The following is a 22,661-nucleotide window of genomic DNA, read 5'->3' as shown; positions in this document are numbered from 1 at the left end:
GTTCTATAAAGGCACTTACAATGGAAAATGTTTGCACCTGTAGACTTCGCTCAAAAATGGTCTGTTTATTGATTTTTCATTCATCATTGCGATGTGCATACGTATTAACAGTATATAGCAATGACATATCATGTTGTGTTTTCCATTTTTCAGTAATATTCAGAGTTACTTTCTGGTTAAACCTAATCACTGAAATTATCCCTTCATGAAAAGTCAAAACTGACTAACATAATAGATTTTTCAGCAACAGCTGTGCTTAATATGTATTTTCTAAGCACTACTTTGTTTAAAAAAAATCATTGCTTATCGTTACGAAATTCTGTATTCGGAATTTTCACATGATGTCACAATCCTACATATTTATCCTACATTTTGATAATAATAGGCCATTAGCAAGGTTAGAAAGTAATGTCCAAATTATGTGGTTAAACATTCTTGAGAGGTGTTTTTCCCAATCAGGAATCTCTTTTTTTTTTTTTTAATAATCAATTAATTAATTTTTATGGTGATATTGGTTAATGAAATCCAATAATTTTCAGTTCTACTCCCAGTCAGGAATTTCTAATGCAAACTCCAACCATCCATTTGATTTAAGCATCGGTGCATACACCGTATGAGAAATTAAATGCTGACCAAGGAATTCAAAATCACTGGCTTCCCTTCATCTGTTGCACTGAAAGTGTTTTATACCTACAGGGGCCCCTCCCTCTCCGCAGCTTCTTCCGTGGTTTCAGTTCCCTGTGGTCAACTGAGGCCTGAAAATAGTAAATGGAAAAGACAGAGACACACCCCTTAGGTATTTTATGGGAAAACACTGGCGGTGTTAGCGAGACATGTTTGTGGGGAGATCATTGGCGACCTTAGAAAGTGAAAGGACGAGAACATGTAAGGGAATGAGAACCGTTCCAGTTTTGTTGAGTTGGGAAAGGACGGGAGAGCAGATTAGAAAGCAAATAGGGTTATAGGAATATTTTCTTTCAACATGGAAGAGTCATGATAGTTTAATATTGAGTAGACAGACCTGGAAAAGTAGGGCATGTGTCTGGCAAAGCAGATGTAACATAGAAGCAATAATATGAAGTTCCATAAGATAGCAGGAGAGAAAAGGGTCTAAGTGGAGAACAGGCACAGGATGGAGAGGACTCCTCCTCTTAACAGGAGACAGGCAGTAATGGATGAGTATGAATGCATGAATAATTGTAGGCGTCATGGCAGTCATCTAAGGTGCGACTAATAATTTCTTGAGTGATTTAATTCATCGGTGTCGTAGGAGGACAACCCTTTGGTGGAGACTGACCGTAAAAGTAAGTATGTGTGTGATGGAGAAGGTTTGAAGTATTTATGGAGCTAAGAGGATAATTGTGTTAGCGAGATGTCCTATTATATTTGAGAGTTAATAGGAGTTGGCTGGATTTAAACTGGGGTCAATATCCTAGTCACGTGCTTTGTCAGAGGCAGCCCTGGAGCAGTGAGGATTTCGGAGTCACCAGGATTGGTGTGTTGATCAACAGATGTGGTAAAATGGACACGAGAATCATTTTGGCAAATTATATTTTAAAAACTAAATTACTATTTATTAACAAATTGTATTAGTACATGAAGTTAAAGTAGAAAGTATCAGAGAACTTTATCTTTGGCTGAGGACAGCATAGGACAAACCTGTCTGAGGAAGCGTTATCTAAAAGTGACCCTTGATGAGCAGGAGGGAATCAGCCCAGGGGCCCGTGCTGGGCAGCGAGGACCAGAGGCCGGCGGCACTTCCTCGGCATGAGCAGAGACACTCTCTCCGCCCTGGAATCTGGGGGTCACGGGAGCATCTCACGTGGAGAACAACCTGCTTTGATTTGAATGATGTGAGTCAGGCTGAATCTTCTTTGAGCTACAAATGGGGTGGGGGGCAGGCAGCACGAAGTGTCCCCGTGGCTCCATCTTGCCACTCCACTCGGCTGACCTGAGTGTGGGTCCCTCTCGGGCTCTTTCATGGTCAGACAGCGATGGAGCTCCGGGCCTCTTGTTCCAGGGGTAATGGAGGAAGAGGAGGGGTTGGCTCAAGGTAGAGGTTTCATTTGCCTGCAGAACTGTGTTTATCGTACGAGATTTACTTAGCACAGTTTAATGATATAACACAGATGGCCTGGGCTTTGCCCCTCGCTTTTGCATGTTTGTGCAGAAGCTGCAAGCCCAGCCACGGGGACACTTTGAGGGCTGAAAAGAAAATGGGGCGACTGATCTAAAGTGAGGGTTCCAGCCCGGCTGCACAGAGCCAGCCGAGAAGACTTCACGACAGAAGCTCGTAGGTTTCACTAGTCAGAGTGAGCAGGGTCTCATGGGGACGGTCTCTGCTCCCACGGGGTCTTCGGGTGGCCACCATGTATGTGGCCAGCTCATCTGGACTAGTGGTTGTAAACAGTGTTGTGAGCCAGCATCTTCTCGTAGCTCGTTTATAAGCAAATGCCCAGACCGCACCCCAAAATTCTGAGGGAGCAGCTGCACGGTGCCTGGTAATCTGCATTTTATTTAAATGCTGCAGATGGTTCCAGTGCAGGTGGTCGAGGGCCTCGTGCAGAGCAGCACTGGCCCCGGGGACCTTGAGGACACACGGCGGTGGCCACCTGGTGCCTGGAGCACTCACATACGTGGGGTTCCCTTCACTCGCTCTGAGTCCTGAAGCTCGGCCTCACTCAAAAGCAACTGCAGGTTCTTAGTTGTGGAACTGTGAGCAGTTTATGATAGTTTCTTCTTTACACTTGTTTGCATTTTCTACGTTTTTCTCTTCTCCTCCATTTTTTGATTCAACAAATATGTATTAAGCATATAGCAAATGCCATGTGTGATACTGTCTCAGAAATCAAATAATAGTAATCAATAATTTAAAAATGTGAAAACACTGAAGAACCCGTCTCCTCTCTAAGCAACTCTCAGGAAGGCATCCTTGCTCGCCTTTACCGGTCAGTCGCCTCCTTTGCCACCGGACTCCTGCTCTGCATGTCGCGTGCAGTTCCTGGGAGCTCGCAGTTCCTGGGAGTCAAGGGCGGGCTGAGTGAAGCTCGTTTCTCTGAGTTTTTTCAGAGGAGCCGCCAGCTTCGTAAACGCACCGGGGCCGCCTGTCACCTCTTATTCTTCACCCTGACCCCACCCACTTGAATCTCTACTTAAAGTAGGGGAAGCTTCATGCAAAGTCTATACGATGGTAGCAAATTACTATCTTTTTACAATATGATTAAAATGGTGTTGTGTTATTTTTATTGAGATACGATGCACATATAACATCATATTAGTTCCAGGTGTACAACAGGATGCATCAATATTTATCTTGAGATCATCACCACAGTAAGTCTGGCTGACACCCATCGCCACACACAGTTACAAAGTGTTTCCTCGTGTGACGTATGACCCACTTTCTTAGCAACTTTCAGATATGCGCACGGCACGCTCACCGTCGTCGCCACGCTGCCCGTCACATCCCTAGGACGTATTTATTTTATAACTGGTGTTTGTAGTTTTGGACCCGTTTCTCCCACCCCCTCTGCTCACTCTAGCGAACACTGCTCTGTTCTCTGCGTCCTCGAGCTCATTTCGTTGTTGTCGTCGTTTTAGATTCCACATCTAAGTGAGATCACATGGTTGTCTTTCTCTGATTTTTTTCCGTTAGCATAATGCCCTCCAGGTCCATTCATGTTGTTGCAAATGGCAAGATTTCATTCTTTTTTTATGGCTGAATAATATTTACATATATGTGCGCCACGTTTTCGTTAACCATCTATTGATGGACAGTTAGCTTGCTCCCATGTCTTGGTTATTACATATAATGCTGTAATTAATGTGGGGATGTATGTATCTTTTTTAGTTAGAGTTTTTGTTTCTTTTGGGTCAATACCCAAAAGTGGAATTACTGGGTCACAAGGTAGTTCTATTTTAATTTTTGGAGAAACCTCCGTACAGTTTTCCATAGCGGCTGCACCAATTTACATTCCCACCAACAGTGCACGAGGGTCCCGTTTTCTCCACATCCTCATCAATACTTATTATCTCTTGTCTTTTTGATGATGGTTGTTCTAATAGGTGTGAGGTGATATCTCATTGTGACTTTGATTTGCACTTCTCTGATGATTAAGGATGTTGAGCATCTTTTCACGTACCTTTTGGCCACTTGTAAGTCTTCTTTCGAAAAATGACTATTCAGGTCCTCTACTCATTTTTAAATTAGAATGTTTGATTTTTTTTTTTTCTATTGGGTTATATAAGTCCTTTATATATTTTGCATATTAACCCTCGATTATCAGATATATGATTTACAAGTATTTTCTCTCATCCAGTAGAGTGCCTTTTCATTTTGTTGATGTTTTCCTTTTCCGTGCAGAAGCTTTTTGGTTTGATGTGGTCCCACTTGTTTAAGTTTGTTTTTGTTGCCTTTGCTTTTGGTGTCAGATCCAAAAAATCATCACCAAGACCAATGCCAAGGTGCTTACCGCCTATGTTTTCTCTAGGAGTTCTGTGGGTTCAGGTTTCTGTTAGGTCTTTAATCTACTTCAAGTTTGTTTTTGTACATGGCGTAAGATCGTGGTGTAGTTTCGTTCCTTTGCATGTTGCTGTCCCGTTTTCCCAGCACCGTTTGCTGAAAGAGCCTGTCTTTTTTCCAGTGAATATTCTTGGCTCCCTTGTCAAGTTTTAGGTGACCATTTATCTGTGGGTTTATTTCTGGGCTCTCTATTCTGTTTCATTGATTGGTGTGTCTGTTTTTATGAGAGAAGCTGTCCGATACTAGCGAATGGGACGGATGACGAGTGCGCGGAGGCTGAGGGAAAGGGGACACTTAACACAGCTGCTCAGTTAGGTTCTTGGGGACAGTGGGTAAGCAGTGATTAGGCCGAGCCCCGAGTCTGGCCTGGATCCGCTTCTGCCTAGTGCAGGGTCCCCGCGAGGACACTCAGCTTTCCGGAAGCTGCAGGGGCCTCATTTTGAGGACACAGTAATAACGGCATCGACTGTCCCGGGTTACACTGAGCCTAAATCGAGCAGAGTGTCTGGCAGAGCCTGGTGTGTAGTCAGCACTCAGTAAGTGTCAGCCGGTGACGTCGCGATCGGGGCTCTCGATGTTGCCGTCGTAACCCCACAAGGAGCAGAGAGCTAGTCTGAGCCTTGAGGAACAGGGTGATGTGGACAGGCCAAAGACAACTTGGGACTCCATGGCGGTGTTCCCTTCAAGATGCCAGAACTGGGAAATACTTTGAGTCCTGCCATTCTCAGGTCTAGATTGCAGTGTCTGCTACCTAGGGTTTACACGAAAGGAAACACGACTCAAAGAGATGACAAAAAACCTCTGCCGTTAGATTCCAGGCACCTCCATAGTTTGATGTAGATCTCACTTGCCAAGGAGAATTTTAGGGTCTTCTCATGCCCGCCCCAGGCTGAACTGATTTCTTTGCATGTGTGGCCTCCTACAAAAATTACCGGCCACTTGTGCCATTGATTTGGCCCTTCAGTGGGTTCTTTTGAATTATTTACATCTTCGATGGCTCTTTATCAGTTTTACACACATATTTCCTGTCTCATCAATCAAAGAGTGCAAGCTGCTAAAGTTCAAGAAAGGTTTCTACATTTTTCTACATTTCCTTCGACTCTTAATATGATGGTGGGTGTGCGGTAACCACTCAACATATTTGCTGGTTGTTAGATTTCTTTTATTCAATGTTACATAAAATTTGAGTAAGAATATGTCAGATAGAAAATGTTTCTCCCAAAGGGAAAAAGAGAGATTGGTTTGTTGAGTTATGTCATACAGAGAAGCACTCAGTCAGATGTAACATATTCAGACTCTCGCCCCAAACAAAACCAGACATTTCCATCATCCCAGAAAGTTGCCTCTGGCCCTTCCCTTTGCCCCCCAAAGCCACCACTGATGTGATTTCTATCAACCAGTTAGTTTTACCTATTCCAGAATGTCCTGTGAATAGAACCATGCGTTACATACTTTTCTGTGTCTGCATTCATTCACTAATATTCTTGGTAACCACCCATGTCGTTGCATGTATCAGCTCATTCTTTTATACTGGGGAGTCGTATTCCGCTGTTTGAATGTACTAGTTTGTTAATCCACTGTCTTGTAGATATTTAGTTTGTTCCAATGACTAAAAGTGCTGAGTATTACTCTATGTACTTTCTGTGGACGTTTTCATTTATCTTTGATAAATACCTAGGAGTGGAATGTGCTGGGTCACATATATTAACGTAATTATGCCCATAAGCAGGATTATAGGTAGCCTAATTTTTTACACACAGATCGCTGCCTAAAACATGCAGGAAAGATAGAAGTGAAATAATGTCTGCTGAACAAATGGCTACAAATTCTAATACAATTCACATTCCCAACAGCCTCGGTGGTAGATAGCATGACCTTCGCTTTTGGGTGAGGAACCAAGGCTCAGGTTACTTGCCTGGAGTTGCATGTCCAGGCATGTGGTTGATGGCCCCAAGTCCGTAAACTCCAAAGTCCATGTTCTGGTTCTAGCACAAGGAATCACCTCTCAGCTGGAAAGTGGGGTCCGGCTGGCTGTGGCAGTGTGCCAGGCCGAATGAGAGGGTTTCAGAGGTGGATGAGGAGGTGAGTTGCACAGTGGCTACTACTGCACTGAAGATGTGTTTTGTTTCGCAAGTAGTTTCCAGAGTTGAGGTGAGATGCCTGTAGGTGGCTGTGTGGTCTTCACATTTGCCTTCCCATTCTGATGTCACACACTTACCATGTGCTCCTGGCCAGCAACTTAGTTTACAACCCTGAAATGCTAATCTAATCTCTATTTGAAAGATAATGAGACCCAAGACCAAGAGGAGATATGAAACAAATGTGCAGCAAGCAAACAAGCTTGCCTGACCCTGTCCCATCTCCTGCCTCGGGCCTCACCGTGGCAGCCTGTTGGCTTCTGATGCTCACGGCTCACGTGCCCTTCTGGCGTCTTCCTGGAGGCATCTCCGTGTGATGGGGTGGCCTTTGCGCTAGGCTTCGTCCACATTCTATACACCCTATAGCCCTTACTGCTATTTTCTGCATGTCTTCTGAGCCGTCCTATATCCTCATTGAATGAGCTTGTGAAACTCAGGACTGCAACTTTATGTGTACGGCATCTCACAGTGCCTGCCTCTGGTCCACGTGGCACAGTCACTGCTGAGGCACTGGTTTAAATGCTACTCTACCGATTCTACTCCAAGATTATCGATAGAGTTATGTTTTGGTTTTCATTTCTTACCTCGGTAACTGTATAGAAAACAGTCCTCGTATGTTAACTGTAAGTGTTCCAGAGAGGCTGGAACAGGAAAGAGAAACAATTCCCTGAGCCTGGAGGTGGCAAAGTTGAGACTGTCCCTAGAGGGTCAGGGACACACACCTTGTTCTGTGCTGCATTTGGGAATGTTCTTAAATTGAGGATATGTAAACAATATTGCCAACACTGGTCCATAATCACTTTGTTATTTTAAAAGCAAATAGTTAATACTATTGAAATAAGCACATCGGAAGTAATTTACAAAAATATGAATATCTACTATATGCTTTCTGCAATGTGTTCCAAATATGAAAACACCATTTTTATAAAGAAAAGTACTTAGATCAAATACTTACATATTGCTCACTATACGCCAGGCACTGTCTTAAACATTTTTCATATATTGACTCATTTAATTCTCATAAAAACCCTGTGTGCTGAGTACTGCTATTTTTTTTTTTTTTTTTTGCAAGGAGAATGAGACCAAGAGAGGTTGAGGCCTCACCAAACTCAAACCCCTGGTCAGCAGCCACGCCTGGCTCCAAACCCCAGCGGTCTGGTTCCGAGCTTGGTCTCGAAACTCTGCAGCCCAATTCAGTGACCTATCCAACTCCCTCCCTCCCAACCCCCGCGTCTCCTCCCACTAACACCCACATTTTTTCCTAACTGGGGTGGGGAAACGCACAGGTTGAAGCTGGTCCTCCAAAACATTTGCAACCTTCTAGAAAGATTTGAACAATATAAACAATATTCTAAATTGTTTATAACTAGAACATACTTGAGTCTTAAAACTAACTATAAAAGATAACCAGGTACACAGGAGGTTCGGGGGTGGATCACAGCGGTGCGCTGGCAACCGAGCGGCTCGAGATCAGCGGATCGGAGTCTGGCCACAGTGCAGGCGGCCCCCGGGACCCAGGTGCTCTCCAGGGCACGGTAACTCCAGCCCTAGGCCGCTCCCGCAGTGTGAACGGAAGTCCGGGACGTGGCCGCCCGCCCGGGTGGCCCCACCAGCTTCTGCAGCCCCGGGCGCGCGCCCGCGGAGCGAAGGGCCGGGAGCGGGCGCGCTGCGCGTGCCTGCGCCGGCGCCCACAGCACCAGGGCGTCCCGATCACGTGGAGCCACGCCAGCCAATCCGCGCGGCTGGGCGGGGCTTCCTGGCCGCGCTCCCGGGCGGGCCGCGGGCGACTTCCGGCAATAAAGCCGAGACGCGCTTCCGCGGTCCAGTGGGGCGGCTCCGGCGGCCCGCGGTCCAGGTGTCCAGGGGGACCCTTGGCACGCCAGGTAGGGACAGGAACCGTCATCCCCAGGCGCGCGCTTCCTCTGGGGACTGGGCCGTTGGCGCGCTAGGGGGGTCCTGGCCGTTCGCCGGCCTCCGCCCACTCCTGAGGGCCCTCGGGCCACCCTCCACCGTCCCGCCTTCGCCCCTCCTCGCCTGCCCGGGCCCGCCGTGGGGCCCGGGGTGTCCCCAGCGAGGGCCTCGCTCTCGGCCGCCCTGGGGGCTCCCGCTTCCCCTGGTCGGGCGACCTGCCTTTGGCGGTGCCCTCGGCCCGGGCCTCGCGGCCCCCGGCCTTTTTTGGTGGAGCCTGCCCGGCCGGACCCTCGTCCTCCTGCAGCCGGCCGGGCCGCGTCCGCGGCTTGCCCTTCCGCGCTCCTGCTCCGTACGCGGCGCGGTCGCCCGCCCGCTCAGTCGCCTGCCTCGCTTGTTTTTCTTGCAGCTGATATTTCCGAACTTTGCACCCTCCCCTGAACCGTGAGCTCAGCTTCGACCCTTCCCTTCGTTCGTCCCTGTTCCATCTCTCTCCCTGGACTTATTCAGTCTCGTTTTTAAAACTGAGGAATCTAAAGTATCGTTTCTTTCCCTGGGAAGCCCTCATTTCTTGCCTTTTCCAAATCCTAACCGTTCAGCCCTAATCAGAAGAGATAACTGTTCTTTTACTGTTTCACAGTCCATCCCGCCCCGCCCCGCCCCCCCCCACCCGGCCCCTTGTTTGTTCTCCATTTCCAGGAAGCATCTGTGAGTATCTCTCAGGACTTCTTACAGTAAATCCTATTTCTGATTCTCAGCCCTCAGTTTACCATTTCTTGATATTCTTTCTGGATCAAATTCTTTCACACTTAATAATTCATCTTTACCTTTGACCCTAAATTACTTGGAAGTCTTGTAAGGAAAAGGAAGCAATAAAGACTAAATGCTTATCAAATTGACGACCAGTCATTCTTAGAACAATGAAAGTTACTTCTCATGAAAAATAAGAAATGGGGGGGGGGGAGACTCCTTTGCCAGCGTTTTTTCTCTATGAAACTTCCTTGCTTTTATTTTCATTGTAACCTGTTTGTTCTTATTTGTTTATAGTATTTATAGTGCCAGTTCTTGTTCAGCACCTAACAGTTTTTGTTGTTTCGAAGGCCTGCTTAATAACTGCTGTGAACTGGTTACTCCATTTCTTTTACTATAATTAAAAACAAATAGCAAGATACATGTAGCCTTTTAAAATTTATTAGAGTTGTTTCCCAAAATGATTTCCTTGTTTTACAGTGTTTTCATATTTAAATCAATCATTACTGTAGATCATTTCTGGTACCATATGTAATATGAGGTAAATAATGTAAAAAAACCCCTGCAGTTTTATGACATCTGCTTTCATAGGGTGTTCCGGAATTGCTGTCATAAAAATATAGTGGCAGGGCACGGACTTTGGAGTGAGACTCCGTGAGTGTAAATGCCAGCTCCACCACACTTTTGCCTCGGTCCCTTCATCTGTAAAATAGAGAATTAAACTTGTAAAGTGAGGGTGAGAACATTTCCTTCCTTGTAGGGTAGTGTGAAGACTAAATGAGATAGTTCAGGTGTATTATTTAGAGTAATGCCTACCTCATACTGAGATCTGATAAATGTTTGCTGTCATTATCATTAGTTAACAAAAGTATGTGTGTTGAAGGAAAGACATTTCGTACTTAGTTCTGACTCCCTTGTGTCAGGCATTTTCACTGGCCAGTGGACTTCAGGAAGTCCTGTTCGCGCAGTGCTCCGCCCCCGCGTCCTGGTCCTGCCGTGGGGAGCACAGAGTCAGACGGCTGTCTCACAGTGGGCAGCCACCCTTTGAGTACCTGCTCTCACACATTTGATTTTCAAGAGTAATTTCTAGTTTTAATGTTTGTATTTCAAAATTCGCAGAACAAAGTTAATTTTAGTTAAACTTTCAAACCCTAGCAATTCAAGTCTTTAGCAAAACAGATACATGAATTCTCAAAAAGTGATGGGTCATCATTAGTCTATAAGTTTAGTAATATTGTTTACTATTTGCACTCTTAGATGCCTCAAGTCGGGAATATTTTTGAAAATTTGAGACCCAAATTTTCAAATTGCAGCGTGTGTGTGTCCCCCCTCTCACGGCTGTTTTGTTCTTGCTCATAATAACTGCCTACAGAGTCTGTGCCTTTTAGTGCATGATCTGTGTAAGATTATACTTTAAAACTTCCTTGTAATGCAAAGAGTATCACGTGGCAGATCTATGGAGTACACACATCTGCAGTGAGACATATTTTCCTCTGTTGAAAATAACCTTGGAAACGTACTCTTTATTTCCGTGGTCCATTTAGCTGCACTCTGCTCCTTCCAACCCGTGGAAATACAGACACTGAGCAGCTGAAAAATTTAGGCCAGCTACAGTATATTCATTTCTGAAGAGTTGTTAAAGTTAAAATGAATTATCTATAGAGTGTTGGGAGTTGTAGAAGAATTGATTATCTTACTGGAAGCATCTAACAGACTCCTAACTTTGAGCGGACTCTGCATAAATGCTGTGCGGACCGCCTGCGGGGCTGATCACAAGCGTATTAAGTGGCAAGTGGACATAGTGTCTAAATAGGCAAGTATAATGTGTGTCATAAAGGTTTAAAGTATTTTGTTAGCTGAGACGTCAGCAAGGATCTGTTGCCAAATTAGCTGTCCTTCTGCCCCCATTCTCCCAGTCGGTCTGACCCAAAGGCCCTGGCACAGTATTCTCAAAACAACTGCTTATGTCGCTTGCTACATAGCTCAAAAACTTTCAATTGGAGAGTAAAGTACAAGTACCTTTGATAGTTGTCATTCTCTGTCACCTGGCTTCTAGTCACCTGTCCCGGCTTCTACCTCCCAACCTTCCTGTAGACTCCTGTATGTCCGCCCACCTCTTCTGCGTAGTGGTCTTAGGTATAGGTATGTCCCATGATTTCCTGCCTTCATATGATTTTCACCCACTGTTTCTGTGATTGGTATTTTTCTCCCTTGCCTCTCCATTCACTCGAGATCTAACCATGCTTTAAGGCCAAGCTCATGTCTTAGTTTCTCTTCAGAGGTTTCCCAAATGATTTGCTTTTTACTCTGAATTTCTTTTGGTTATTCTTTCTTTATTGCTCATTCAGCACTCACGTTACAAAATTGCACATATGTATATATTTTTATGTGTCTTATGTACATTTACATATGTGATTATATCGTGTGTGTAGGTTTTATCATGTTTTGCAGCTTTTTTTTTGTTTTTAGTTCTTAGCTAGATGGTACACCCTTAGGAAGGAGGCACATAGCATAATAATGCCTCTAGTCTATGAATAAATGTCATCGAAGTAATCTTGTATTTGATGTGTTTAGCAATATTCTGTACGGTTGCCACTTGATTTTTTTTTAAGTCACAGAATTCTGAATCCTCAGTTTCAGCATGATACTAAGAGCTACTTTGACAGTTGTCAGAGATGGTCCTAACAGACATTTTCTCTTGTATGTTTTTTATGAGATGAACTTTGCCATTTAAGCATCGTGTGCTGCTTCATGGGACGTGCCTTTCTTCGCATAAGTGTTCTCTGGCCTATAGCTGAAGCTTCATGAAAATCAAAAAATCAGATGCATGCTGTTAGACAATCTTAGATGGTTCTGCAAATTGGCTGGACATGGAGGGTGGGTTTTGCATTTTTGGGTGGTGAGTTGTGAAACAGGTCTGTAAGATGGGGTTTAGCAAAATAGTGTTAAGATTTAAGGAATGATTTTTAAGCATCTTCTAAAGCAAAAATTTAAATTAACATGCAACTGAAAAAGATGTGTTCTGATCGCAAATTAGTGAGGTTTTGAGATCCTCTTGGTACAGAGGGAAATCACTTCATCGTACGTTTCACATACCAGTTCGGGAACCAAGCGCTTGTAGCGGACCCAGGAATGTCGTTGGACTTGTCATTTCTGAGACTTCCTGCGCAGCGGGGGCTGAGCGCCACTGACCAAAAGGAAGTCAGGTCCAGGCGCCGAAGAGCACGTGCTCAAGGCCCCGCTCTCCCTGGTTTGTCAGCTTTATGGACGTGATGATGGCTGTCTCATTGTTTTTAAGCCATAATTTTATACCTGGAGTGTAGTCTAGTGCCTGTCACCAGGGCACAGTGACCTGAGCAGGCGTGTCCCAAACGGAAATCGACACCAGTGTTCCTCCCCTCGAGTTAGGTGTCCCAAATCAGACTGGATTATCTCGTTTGCTTCCCCTCACGTGTACGGCCCTGCTCCTCGGCCCTGGTTCTAGGGTCGCTCAGGACAGGAGAGCAGAGAGGACGCGCAGGGCGGAGGCCCCTGGGCTGCTGTTGCCTCTGCCTCCTGGACGTTTCTGGAGTCTCAGCCCTTCCCACTCTTCCCGCTGCAGCCTCCTCCTTACCTGGTAGAGGCCAGCACTCAGTAGTCCCATCCTGGTTTGCCTCCAGCCTGTTCTGCACGGCGTAGCCTGAGTTCCTCGTAAGCTCAGGTGTCATCGGACCACTTAACCTGCTGAGCTTCGTTTCCCGTGCCTTGGTCTGGCCAGTCGCATCTCCGTTCACGTCCCCCTTCCTGCTTGTGTGTCATCAGTTCCTCATAGCGAGCTGCGTGCAGCTGAGGAGCGTGAGTGTGTTTCACGTTACGTTGCTTCTGGTTTCTGGCGAAGCGGTTTCTCTGTCGGGTGTAATACTCCCCATTCTCCGCACGCCCTGGCTCCTGCTTGTTCTTCAGGGGCGAGCTGAGATGTCAGCTCCGGGAACCCTTTCGTGGCGTGTGCAATGTTGGGCCAGCAAACCCGCCAGGGCTTCTGCCATCTTGTCATTTTAGTGTGAGATGTCTTCCTCGCTGTTGTATCGCCAAGATCTAGCCAGCATTTGCGGCACATGCAGACATTTAGATGTTAGATAAGAACTATTTTTTCCCTCTTTTATCCCCCCCTCCCCCCACTTCCACCCCCGACCTATGGATGTGGCCATCTCCCCTTAAGAGCTGGATCTCTGAAGGCGGGCGTCCTGGGGCCTGGTGCACCCGGGCATGGTCCGTGGCTCCACCTGGGGCGCGAACCCAGGACCTTCTGCGTGTAAAGCACACGTGCTCACCGCTACACTAGGGAACCACCCCCAAGAACTGTTTTTTTAAATGAATAAAATTCTAAGTGAAAAGAAACTTTTGTTAACAACACGCTCGTTTTTAACATAAATGAACTTTTTTTAGAGAACAATGCCATTTTTGGGTCAGGACTGGAGATCTCCTGGATGGAGCTGGATTAAAACAGAAGATGGCTGGAAGAGACGTGAGTCCTGGGCTCAGGACCTGGAGAGAGAGGGCGAGCACGACGTCGGCCCCAGCATGTGAGTTCCCCAGAGTGGAGCCCGGCTTAGCGTCCCGGTCATCGCCATCCCTGCAGTCACTGGAAAGCTGCAGCGTGTGACGTGACTGCAAACTGCCCACACGCGAGGCTGCTGGGAGGGGGCAGCTCTTTAGCTGGAGCCTGAGCCCCGTGGGTCGCCTGGCACCCGCACGCGTGCCACCCAGCACGCACAGAAGCCAGTGCTGTGGCTCCGGCTTTGGAGGAAAGAAAAGGCTTTTGTCGTGAAGTCGGCAAGCGGGGAGGCAGGAGGCAAGGCTCCGCTCTGCCTCCTGATCCAGGGTTCGGAGCAGGTTTTTTGGGGTCGGGGGACAGGTCAGTACGTTATGGCTGAGGAACCCAGGGGAGTTAGGGTACAGTTTGGGCGGTGCCCATCCGAGGTGCATCGTAATAGTGGCTTCTGTGAGACAAATGGATTTCTCTCCCTTGGGAGTTCAAGTTGCTGCGGTGCTTTGTTTGGGGACGGAATGATGTTCTGCCTGGTGGCTCTGTCATCCTAAGGGGAGCCTCTGCGCAGTACAGGGTGGGGGAGTGCCCCCCACATCCACACCCCGTGGGAGTAGGGTCCAGCAGCGTGTCCGCTCACACTTTGTTGGCTGGAGCACTGGCCTCGAGGGAGGCTGGGGGCTCTAGCCAGGTTACGGGACCCACGCAGGGTCGATGGCAATGATGTGGTCACCAGCGGTCTGTCACAGTGGTCTTGGAGCATTGGGAGGCACCGAAGGTCGCCAGGCCTTGTCTCTGAAGCATCATGGCTCATCATGGTTTGAGGGGCAGATTACCGTTTACGCAGTCTCTTTACTGCAGTGAAGAAACTTTTAGAAAAGAAAATGTTTTAAGCTAATCAATTATTGCGTTATGATTTTACTTTTTTATTTCATGAAGAAAAGAAAAATTGGGGACACTTTTAATTAGTTGTATTTAAATGGGAAAAATGAATGATTTACTTCATCTGGCTTCAGTTGGATGCCTTAACAATTAGCATTGTTTAGTTGATGCTTATTTAATAAGAAGATGTTACAGTGCAGTAATAATTCTAGTTAAGTCTCTGAAAACACAGGAGATAAAACAGAAACATTGCGTGCGTACTCAGCATTGGATCAGGGATACGGCACATCATTAGTATCATAATTATATGATCACGTTAACTTTTATTCAGCATATAGACAGTTTTGTTTATAATCTCCATGTTTTAGTAAAGCATTTTGAAACTATGTTATAATCTCCATGTTTTAGTAAAGCAAGTCTGAAACTACCGTGGTTTAGCATATATCAAAACCTTTGGGACATTATAAAGCATATTTAGCACCTCCTAGTATAACATTCTCAAAAGAACCAGGAGAAATCTCAGCTTTCTCAAAACAAAAAGAACATATTAGACATTAGCCGTGTAATTTCAGATCTGTGATGTGTCACTTTGAAAATTAACCAGTTGCTTTCAGAATTTAACATGATTTTTATTTTGATCTCTTTAATTGTAAACCAAATATTTTTTTTTTTTCTGCAGAAGAAAACCAAGTGAAAATATTGAAACAAAATGTACCTTTATTTCAGAATCTTGAATAGTGAAGATGAGGAGATATTCGATAACGAAGAGCATGGATGTGCATCCAAGAAAAGGAAAAAGGACCATGTTAGACATGACACAGACACCCAGTGTAAGGTCGTTTTCATGGCATTTTACTTGTTGGGGGTGTTGGCATGCGAGGCTGCTGTGGCGGTGCTGTCTAACGAGGGCCGACGGTAAGGTATGGAAGCACGGTGCGCGCCGCCGTTGCCCGCTGATTTTGCAGCGGCACCGGCTAATTAGTAAGACTCGCAAAACAGAACAGAACAGAAGATGGCAAAGCCCCCAGAAGAGCCCACGTGTCTGAGTGACTGTGCAGTCACGAGTGAGGTCATCACTTCACTCCCAAGCAAACCTCAGGTGTCGACATGGAGACATTGCGGTCAGAGGTGGGCGGGTGGGAGCGGGCGCCAGGCCCCTACTCTGCGTGGGGCACAGCCATGAGCCTGTGAGGAATGTTTTAGCGTCTTCAGTCTGCTAAGGAGGATCGGGTCCTGTGGAGAATAGTCATCGTGATCCTCGAAGCTTTGAGATTTGAGTTACATGAAAAAAATTATTTAAATCCAATACCATATAAAAGCAATGACAGAAGAATAGAACTTGTTATTCAGGTGCATGATAATTTATTAATAATTGCATTTTTATAACAGCTTATGTTTTGCTGTTACTGCGGTCGTTAGTAATACTGATTTTCTTCTAAGTTGATAAGAGTCGGCATTGTCTTAAGTCATTTTCCACATAAAGATATGTTTCAGCATCTCTTGAACTGATGTTAGGAAACAGCCATTTTGTTTACCTTTAATCAAGTACAAGCACCTGCTGTCCATACTGTAAGATAATTTTGTTTGCACACACAACTTTTGTTCCTAAAGATCTTCATTTTGAAATGATTCACCAGATTTTAAAAACAAAGTTAATTTTTATTCTAGGTTTTTATCGTGAAAAATGGATCTATGTCCATAAAGAAAGCACAAAAGAAGTAAGTATTCCATCATAGATGAGAGTATGATTTGTATCATTTCTGTTGAACGTGTAATGGTGCATCAAATAAGTTATTTCTTTTGCAACATCAAATCCGAGGCTCACACACGAGGATCTGCGAAGCAGTGAGTCTCGTGCGTGTGTGTGCACGTGCACATGGTGTGTGGCACCTGCACGTGGTGTGCTCGGAGGCAGATCTGCGTCAGCAGATGGACGAGTGCGGACCCTCTACTGACGCTTTCTCTGCATGCCCCCCAGCCGCTACTGCTGAGTGCTGGCAGCTGGCACGCGCCGGGGCCTCCTGTGTGGGGACGGCGACCCTCCTTCAGTGTGTGGAGCAGCTAAGGTGATGCTCGTAATTCCGGGGGACTCTGTAGAGGGCGGCTCCAGCAGTTCCCCTCCTTCCTTTGGCCGGGTTGGCGGAAGCTTGCTCACGAGCCACGAGCGGTCCGCGACTCGGTCCCGCGTGTTTCCTGTTCCTCCGTCTGTCCCAGGGGCTTTCTTCCTGTTGCGCTCTGAGAAACCGCGTTGGCCTCATTTTAGCAACCGGGGGAGATGACGTAGAGAGGAACCGCTTGCTGTTTTACGTTGGCACCGGTTAAGTGTCCCAAAGTGTCGTGTTGGATGTCCTGAACGAGCCCAGCCTCCTCGGTGCTTAAGGACTAGATTCTGAGTCCAAGCTTGTCTGACCGCTTTGGTGACGGTTAGTATTGTGACACACAGAAAACGGCTCTGGTCCTTAGCATACGGTCTGATACTCCATGAGGTCTGAGCTTACAGAAGTCTCTTAAATATTCCATTTGCTCTTTTGCTACACGGATTACAGAGAAGAGGCCTAACTTGCGCCGGCGTGAGCGGCCGAGGGCACAGCCAGGCTCGGAGGGAGTGGGACTGAGCTGAGAGAGCTGGCGCTGGTCTCACCAGGCGGCTCATGTCTTGTCACCAGATGCACACCAGGTACCTGCTGCCTGGCTGCGGGCCAGTGCTGCTGCCCCGCCCCTCTGAGCTCCCTCCATGAGTGGCTCTGGCCCACGAGGGTGGCTGTGCTCGTGTGGTTCACACGTGCTGTTTGCTGTCCGATTTGATTTCCCAAGAAAAGGGCTGTCGTGTTTGGCGTCGAGCTGGAGGGAGCCTCTGCAGCAGCGTCCAGGGTTCTGTCCACTGAGCAGCACTCCCAGTGGAATAGCAGCTGTGTGTGATCCCAGTTACACCCCTCGCCTGTTGCTTCCCCAGCTCCCTGGAGCAGAGCAGATCTTCGGTAAAAATGTCTGTCAGTGTTTTAGATAAATGCATTTCGTGGCTTCGTGCACACATTAGGACTGTCTTTGAGACTTGGACACACACCACATTAGCCCTTAGTATGCACCTTTTACACGAGACTAGGGTGTTTCTGCTGTCCAGACCCCCTCCTCCCTCAGCGCACGTTCCCTGCGATTGCCCCGTGGTTCATCTGTCCCCGTGACTCTGGACGCAAGTCCCTGTGTGTTTTCTTGCTGTCTCAAGTGCCGAAGGGTGCATCTAAAGTGGCTCCTGAGACCTGGTGTCCACCTCTGCACAGACCAGCGGAGGCCGGAGGGCGCGTCAGCAGGGGACAGGTCTACGACAGGGTAGTAGTGTTTTCAGGGCCTAAAATATACGACTCGTGTTTGATTTGTCTTCTTTGACTCCTGGACCTGTGGGTCTAATTACCAGCTTGCGTTTGGGGCCTAAGCATCCACAGTTTCCAGCCTGGAACAGCCCTTGTCACACCCCACGGCCTCAGCCCTCTTGCCCAAGCGCTGCTGTCGGAGTGGGCCCCCGCTCCCCACCCGCTCAGGGCCCTGGCCTGGCTCCCGTGTGTGAGGCCGGCTCCAGACCTGCAGGCACACGTGACTCCTGCAGAGGCATCAAGCGTGTCAACGCAGCATTTGTAGAGATGTGTCTTCATGGCAGGCCAAGCACATGACTTGTGTGTTCCTAGTTGCGTAGTCTAAAATACCTCCGCTTACTCTGTGACTCTAGGTTAATTGGCCCTCCCACCCAAAGTGTCCCAACAACAGGAACCAACGAGATATTTATTAAGTGTGTCTTTGTCACGCTGTCAGCCGTGGTATGAAAATGTCAACACATACCATCTCGGTTACACATAACAGTGTACATTTACCGTCGCTCTGATTTTCCAGTCGTCTAAACATGGAACAAATCGTAATCAAAGCAGATGTTTTTTGCCCACATTTAACAGAGCTGAGCAGGGGCTAGCCCGGGTTGACGGTCAGTCCGCGGGACCGCCTCCGCTGAGCCCTCCCTGCCCTCGTCTGCTTGCAGAGGCACGGCTACTGCACGCTGGGGGAGGCCTTCACGCGCCTGGACTTCTCGAGCGCCGTGCAGGACGTGCGCAGGTTCAGCTACGTGGTCAGAGTAAGTGCCAACCCCGAAGCCCATCATGCTCTCCCCAGGTCCCCGAGAGGACCCATCCCTCTGCCATATGGCCTCCCTTAAGAAGACACCCTGCAGGGCGAGTTCTAGGGTTAAAACGTGCCCATTCTGTGCCCAGTGACGGCTCTTTCCTCTGTTAGAGGTGTGGTTTTGGGGGGATGTCATTGGCTTTTGATTCCTTTTCTGACGTCGCCCAGCTTCTCATCGGTGTCATCGGCTGCTGGAAGGGATGCTCTGCCCCTTCCTTGCTGTGCGCCTTGTCAGCGTGCGTGGCGGGGCAGCTACGCCTTCCCGCCGCCGCCTCGCTCGCTTCCTGTCCCCTCCTCCCCGCGCCCCATGGCCGCTGTGGCCTGGGACTCGCTCCTCCAGGGGCTCTCTCATGGTGGTCCCTCAGCCCCGAGGTCTGTTTCAGTGTCACTAGCTTTCGGACATGAACCCCTCCCTGTTTCCAGAGATTTCATGGACCCTTTAAACAGGGAATGCATAAAATCAATGAAAAAGGTGGGTGGCTAGAATGTCTGCTCATTTGAAGATTTTGAAACTGTTCTGGTTCCCACTGAGCACCGTATGACAGCAGCAGCTCGCACCGTGGTGCACAGTGCAAGGTTGCAGCTGAGCTGCACTCAGGGCGGCCTGCCTGGAGGTGGAGGTGGAGGGCGGGGCTGGGCAGTGCTCTCCGGAGCGCCTGTCTCTCTTGTTTATTTACCAAGGAACTGACCGCCTCACCACGGCATCTCCTGGCTTAGCGTCCTCAGGCCCCTCGGGAGGGTTATGCTGTGAAACCACATACACTCTTCAAATGCAGTCCGCTCCGTGTGAGCTGGCTATGCTGATCCTGGGATGATCTCAGGATGATTCAGGCAAAGGGACGACAGTCGTGTGCCTGCCCCGTCACGGACCAGGATTCAGAGTCGAGTAACAGGCAGAGACGTGCGTCAGGTCACGGAGGGAGCAGGGGTGGGGGCCGGAGTGCCGCTGCCCTCGCAGTGAGGAGGGCTTCTGTCAGGTGTTCTCTCTCTCTCTATTTTTTTAATTCTACAAACGTTTTCTCACGTGGAAATCTAGTGACTTGTTTCAATATCACGTGACATTTTAGAATAACGGCCTTTGAGTTCAGTGAAGCTGCTGAAAAGGGCTGAAATTCCTGGTCCTGTTGTAATGAAGCCTTTGTTTGCTGTGCTGAACTTTGTCTAAGGGACCCAGATGCATGGTGAGTTATTGTCACATAACAACTTAGTGGCTCCGCTGACGCCAGGCCCCTAGAACAGGACCTGGGAAGAAGCCGTTTCTTAGTCTTCCTGAAACGAACGGAATAATGAGTGAATGAGCCCTGTTCACAGGCGTTCGTGAGCAGGACCCTCTGACGTCATCAGATTTGTGCCAGCTGTTTTATCAAACCTACAGGCACCTACCTCCTATTTGGAAACGAAAGAAGTTCATTCTTTATTATAAAACAGATTTCACGAAAGAGTTCCTTGGCACAAACACTTGGCCTAACACTTTTAAAGGAAAAAATTATAGGAAATGCCTGAGTAGTGTTGAGCGAAAGTGTACTACCAAAATATGTTAATGCCCCTAGAAATAAGATCCATCGAGTTGGAAAGACGGAGAGACGACAGTGTGGGACCTGCTGGCAGTCGAAGGAAATGCTCTTTAAGCAGAGGCTGCTCGGAGGCCGCAGCGTTGGCTGAGCTGTCGCAGCTCTGACGAGTTTAAGAGGAACATCATGAATTGGTGATCGTGGAGGATGGGGGTGTGTGCTGGTGTGAGCACACTGGCCGTGAAGGCACACCACCACAGGTGTGTCCTCCAGCTGAATGGCGAGCTGTGGAGTCTGAAATGCCTTCGGGTCTTTTTCTTTGACTTCCCGCAGTTGCTCTGTCAAGAAGGCAGCTCGCGGAGTATGACTGAATGCGGCGATTGAGAATTCTTCTAACAAAACGAAAAATATAAGTTGCGTAACAGTTGAACTTATGTAAAATAAAAGTCTGTCTTTCTGCCGGCACCAGAAGTCCGTGCACGAGACGAGAGTCACGTGGGATGTGGAGGAAAGGGGTGTGCCCACCGGTGCCTGCTCGCGCGGGCGCCCCTGACGGCGACTCGTCAGGGTGGCCTCAGCTCTGTGGCATGACTGACCCCCTGTGACCTTCAGGCAGAGGCACCAGGGTCACAGACCATGGAAGAATCTGACGAAAGCCAGTGGCACCCTACCAGGAAGAGGGTGACAGTTTGCACACAGCTCTGGGCGGAGTGGTTCTGCTTTGGCTGCATGAGTCTCTAGTCGAGAACTCTCTGCTATCGTAGAGTTTAGGTCGCACTCCTTTTTCGTTAACTGCAGTAAAATTGAGAAGACTTTGAAATGAGGTCATCAGATTTCGGGTCGTGGGTGCTGTTAGAGGCTGCTCACCGCGCAGTGACATGCGTGGCGGGTGCTGTTAGAAGCTGCTCACCGCGCAGTGACACACGTGGCGGATGGGGGCAGCCTGAAGTGGGCGGGCCATGTAGATTTTGAAGACCAGCTGTATTCCAAGCCTGGCCCACTTCTTTGAGCCATGTGACTTCTGGGTCATTTTCTTCGTTGCTCTGGGCCTCAGTTTCCTCATCTGTAGCATGGGATAATGGTACCAGCTTCATAGGGGTATTTTGCAAATTAGGCTAATTACATCACATACTTCAAATAGCGCCTGTGTAGTAATCACTCCACGTTTACTATTAGTTGTCAATCTAAGTGAATCCAGAGCGAGGATGTGGTGGTGGAGTCGCTCTGCCCGGTGGAGTCGCTCTGCCCAGTGGAGCATGGACTGTCCACGTTCCATAGGACTGGCTCTGAAATGGGAGAATCAGCACCTCGTTCTTATCCTGTAACTTTCTGGGTGGTCGTAGGATCATTCACAAACATGTGTGGAGTTTCAGTTTTCTCTTGGATCCTACGTAGCCTACTTCGACCCGCAAATAGCCACGGTTTTATTTAGCTTTATGTAAGTCTAGTTTTATTTTATTATCATCAGAGACTTTGGCCTGTAAGATTCTACTTCTTTCAGATGTGTTAACATTTCCATTTGCAGCCATTATCATAATTGATTTTTGTAAATATTCTGTTGACACCTGAGAAAAATTCAGATTCTTATTTGAAGAATTTTTCTGCTTATCTATAAAACAAGATTCAGTGGTTATGTTATTTAATCCTTCCACATCCTTTTTAAAATTTTCAAATTTAAAGATACATAAAACTCTCCTATGGTATCTGTATTTTTAAGTAATTTTTATTACATTTCCAATAGATTTTGCTTTATATATTTAGCTAAATAGAGGTTAACGTTTGGTTACATTTTTTTTGTAAATTGTTTCTTTTGCCCTTAGATCTTAAACACCATTTTAACCTCATTTCACCCTGTCACCCGTTGGCATGGCTGCTCCTGCTGTCTGTGTTGGCACGTGCCTGTGTGGGGGTCTTTCTGGTAGAGTCATCTTCTAGTGCTCTGGGGATCATAGCTGAGACAGCTGCTGACCTGTGCCTTCTGCTAGTGACTTCAGAGCCTTTAGTGAGGGACCTCGTCCATGACGTTAGGGAAATGTAGTTCACGCTGATGACGTGACACATGCCCCCCCCCCGCCCCGGTGAAGGGACAGTCATTGAAGCAGCCGTCCCCAAATTTGGCTTCAGCCACCCTTTTCAGCCTTTGAAATGGCCGAGGACCCTAAAGAGATTGGAGTTTTGTGAGTTACGTGCATTAATATTTACCATATAGAAGTTGGAAGTTTTAGAAATCGTTTGTTTATAAAGAGTGGCGTGGTTTACACCTT

General features: G+C 47.4%; 1 protein-coding gene across 1 annotated transcript in view; it reads left to right on the top strand.

Annotated features, from left to right (window-relative positions):
* Window positions 1-8,414: 8,414 nt before the first annotated feature.
* FBXO25 (F-box protein 25) overlaps window positions 8,415-22,661 on the top strand; it is a 31,657-nt gene continuing 17,410 nt past the window's right edge. Inside the window, exons 1-6 of the mRNA XM_023522322.1 lie at window positions 8,415-8,540; window positions 13,741-13,877; window positions 15,449-15,552; window positions 16,391-16,440; window positions 18,747-18,839; window positions 19,604-19,670. Coding sequence (XP_023378090.1) covers window positions 13,747-13,877; window positions 15,449-15,552; window positions 16,391-16,440; window positions 18,747-18,839; window positions 19,604-19,670 — 445 coding nt within the window. The 5' untranslated portion in view covers window positions 8,415-8,540; window positions 13,741-13,746. The remainder of the gene's footprint in view (window positions 8,541-13,740; window positions 13,878-15,448; window positions 15,553-16,390; window positions 16,441-18,746; window positions 18,840-19,603; window positions 19,671-22,661) is intronic.

This window comes from Pteropus vampyrus, unplaced genomic scaffold (assembly GCF_000151845.1).
Source record: "Pteropus vampyrus isolate Shadow unplaced genomic scaffold, Pvam_2.0 Scaffold338, whole genome shotgun sequence".
NCBI classification, from domain to species: Eukaryota; Metazoa; Chordata; class Mammalia; order Chiroptera; family Pteropodidae; genus Pteropus; species Pteropus vampyrus.
Note: the sequence above shows the minus strand (reverse complement) of the source record. Positions and strands in the feature narration are given on the sequence as shown.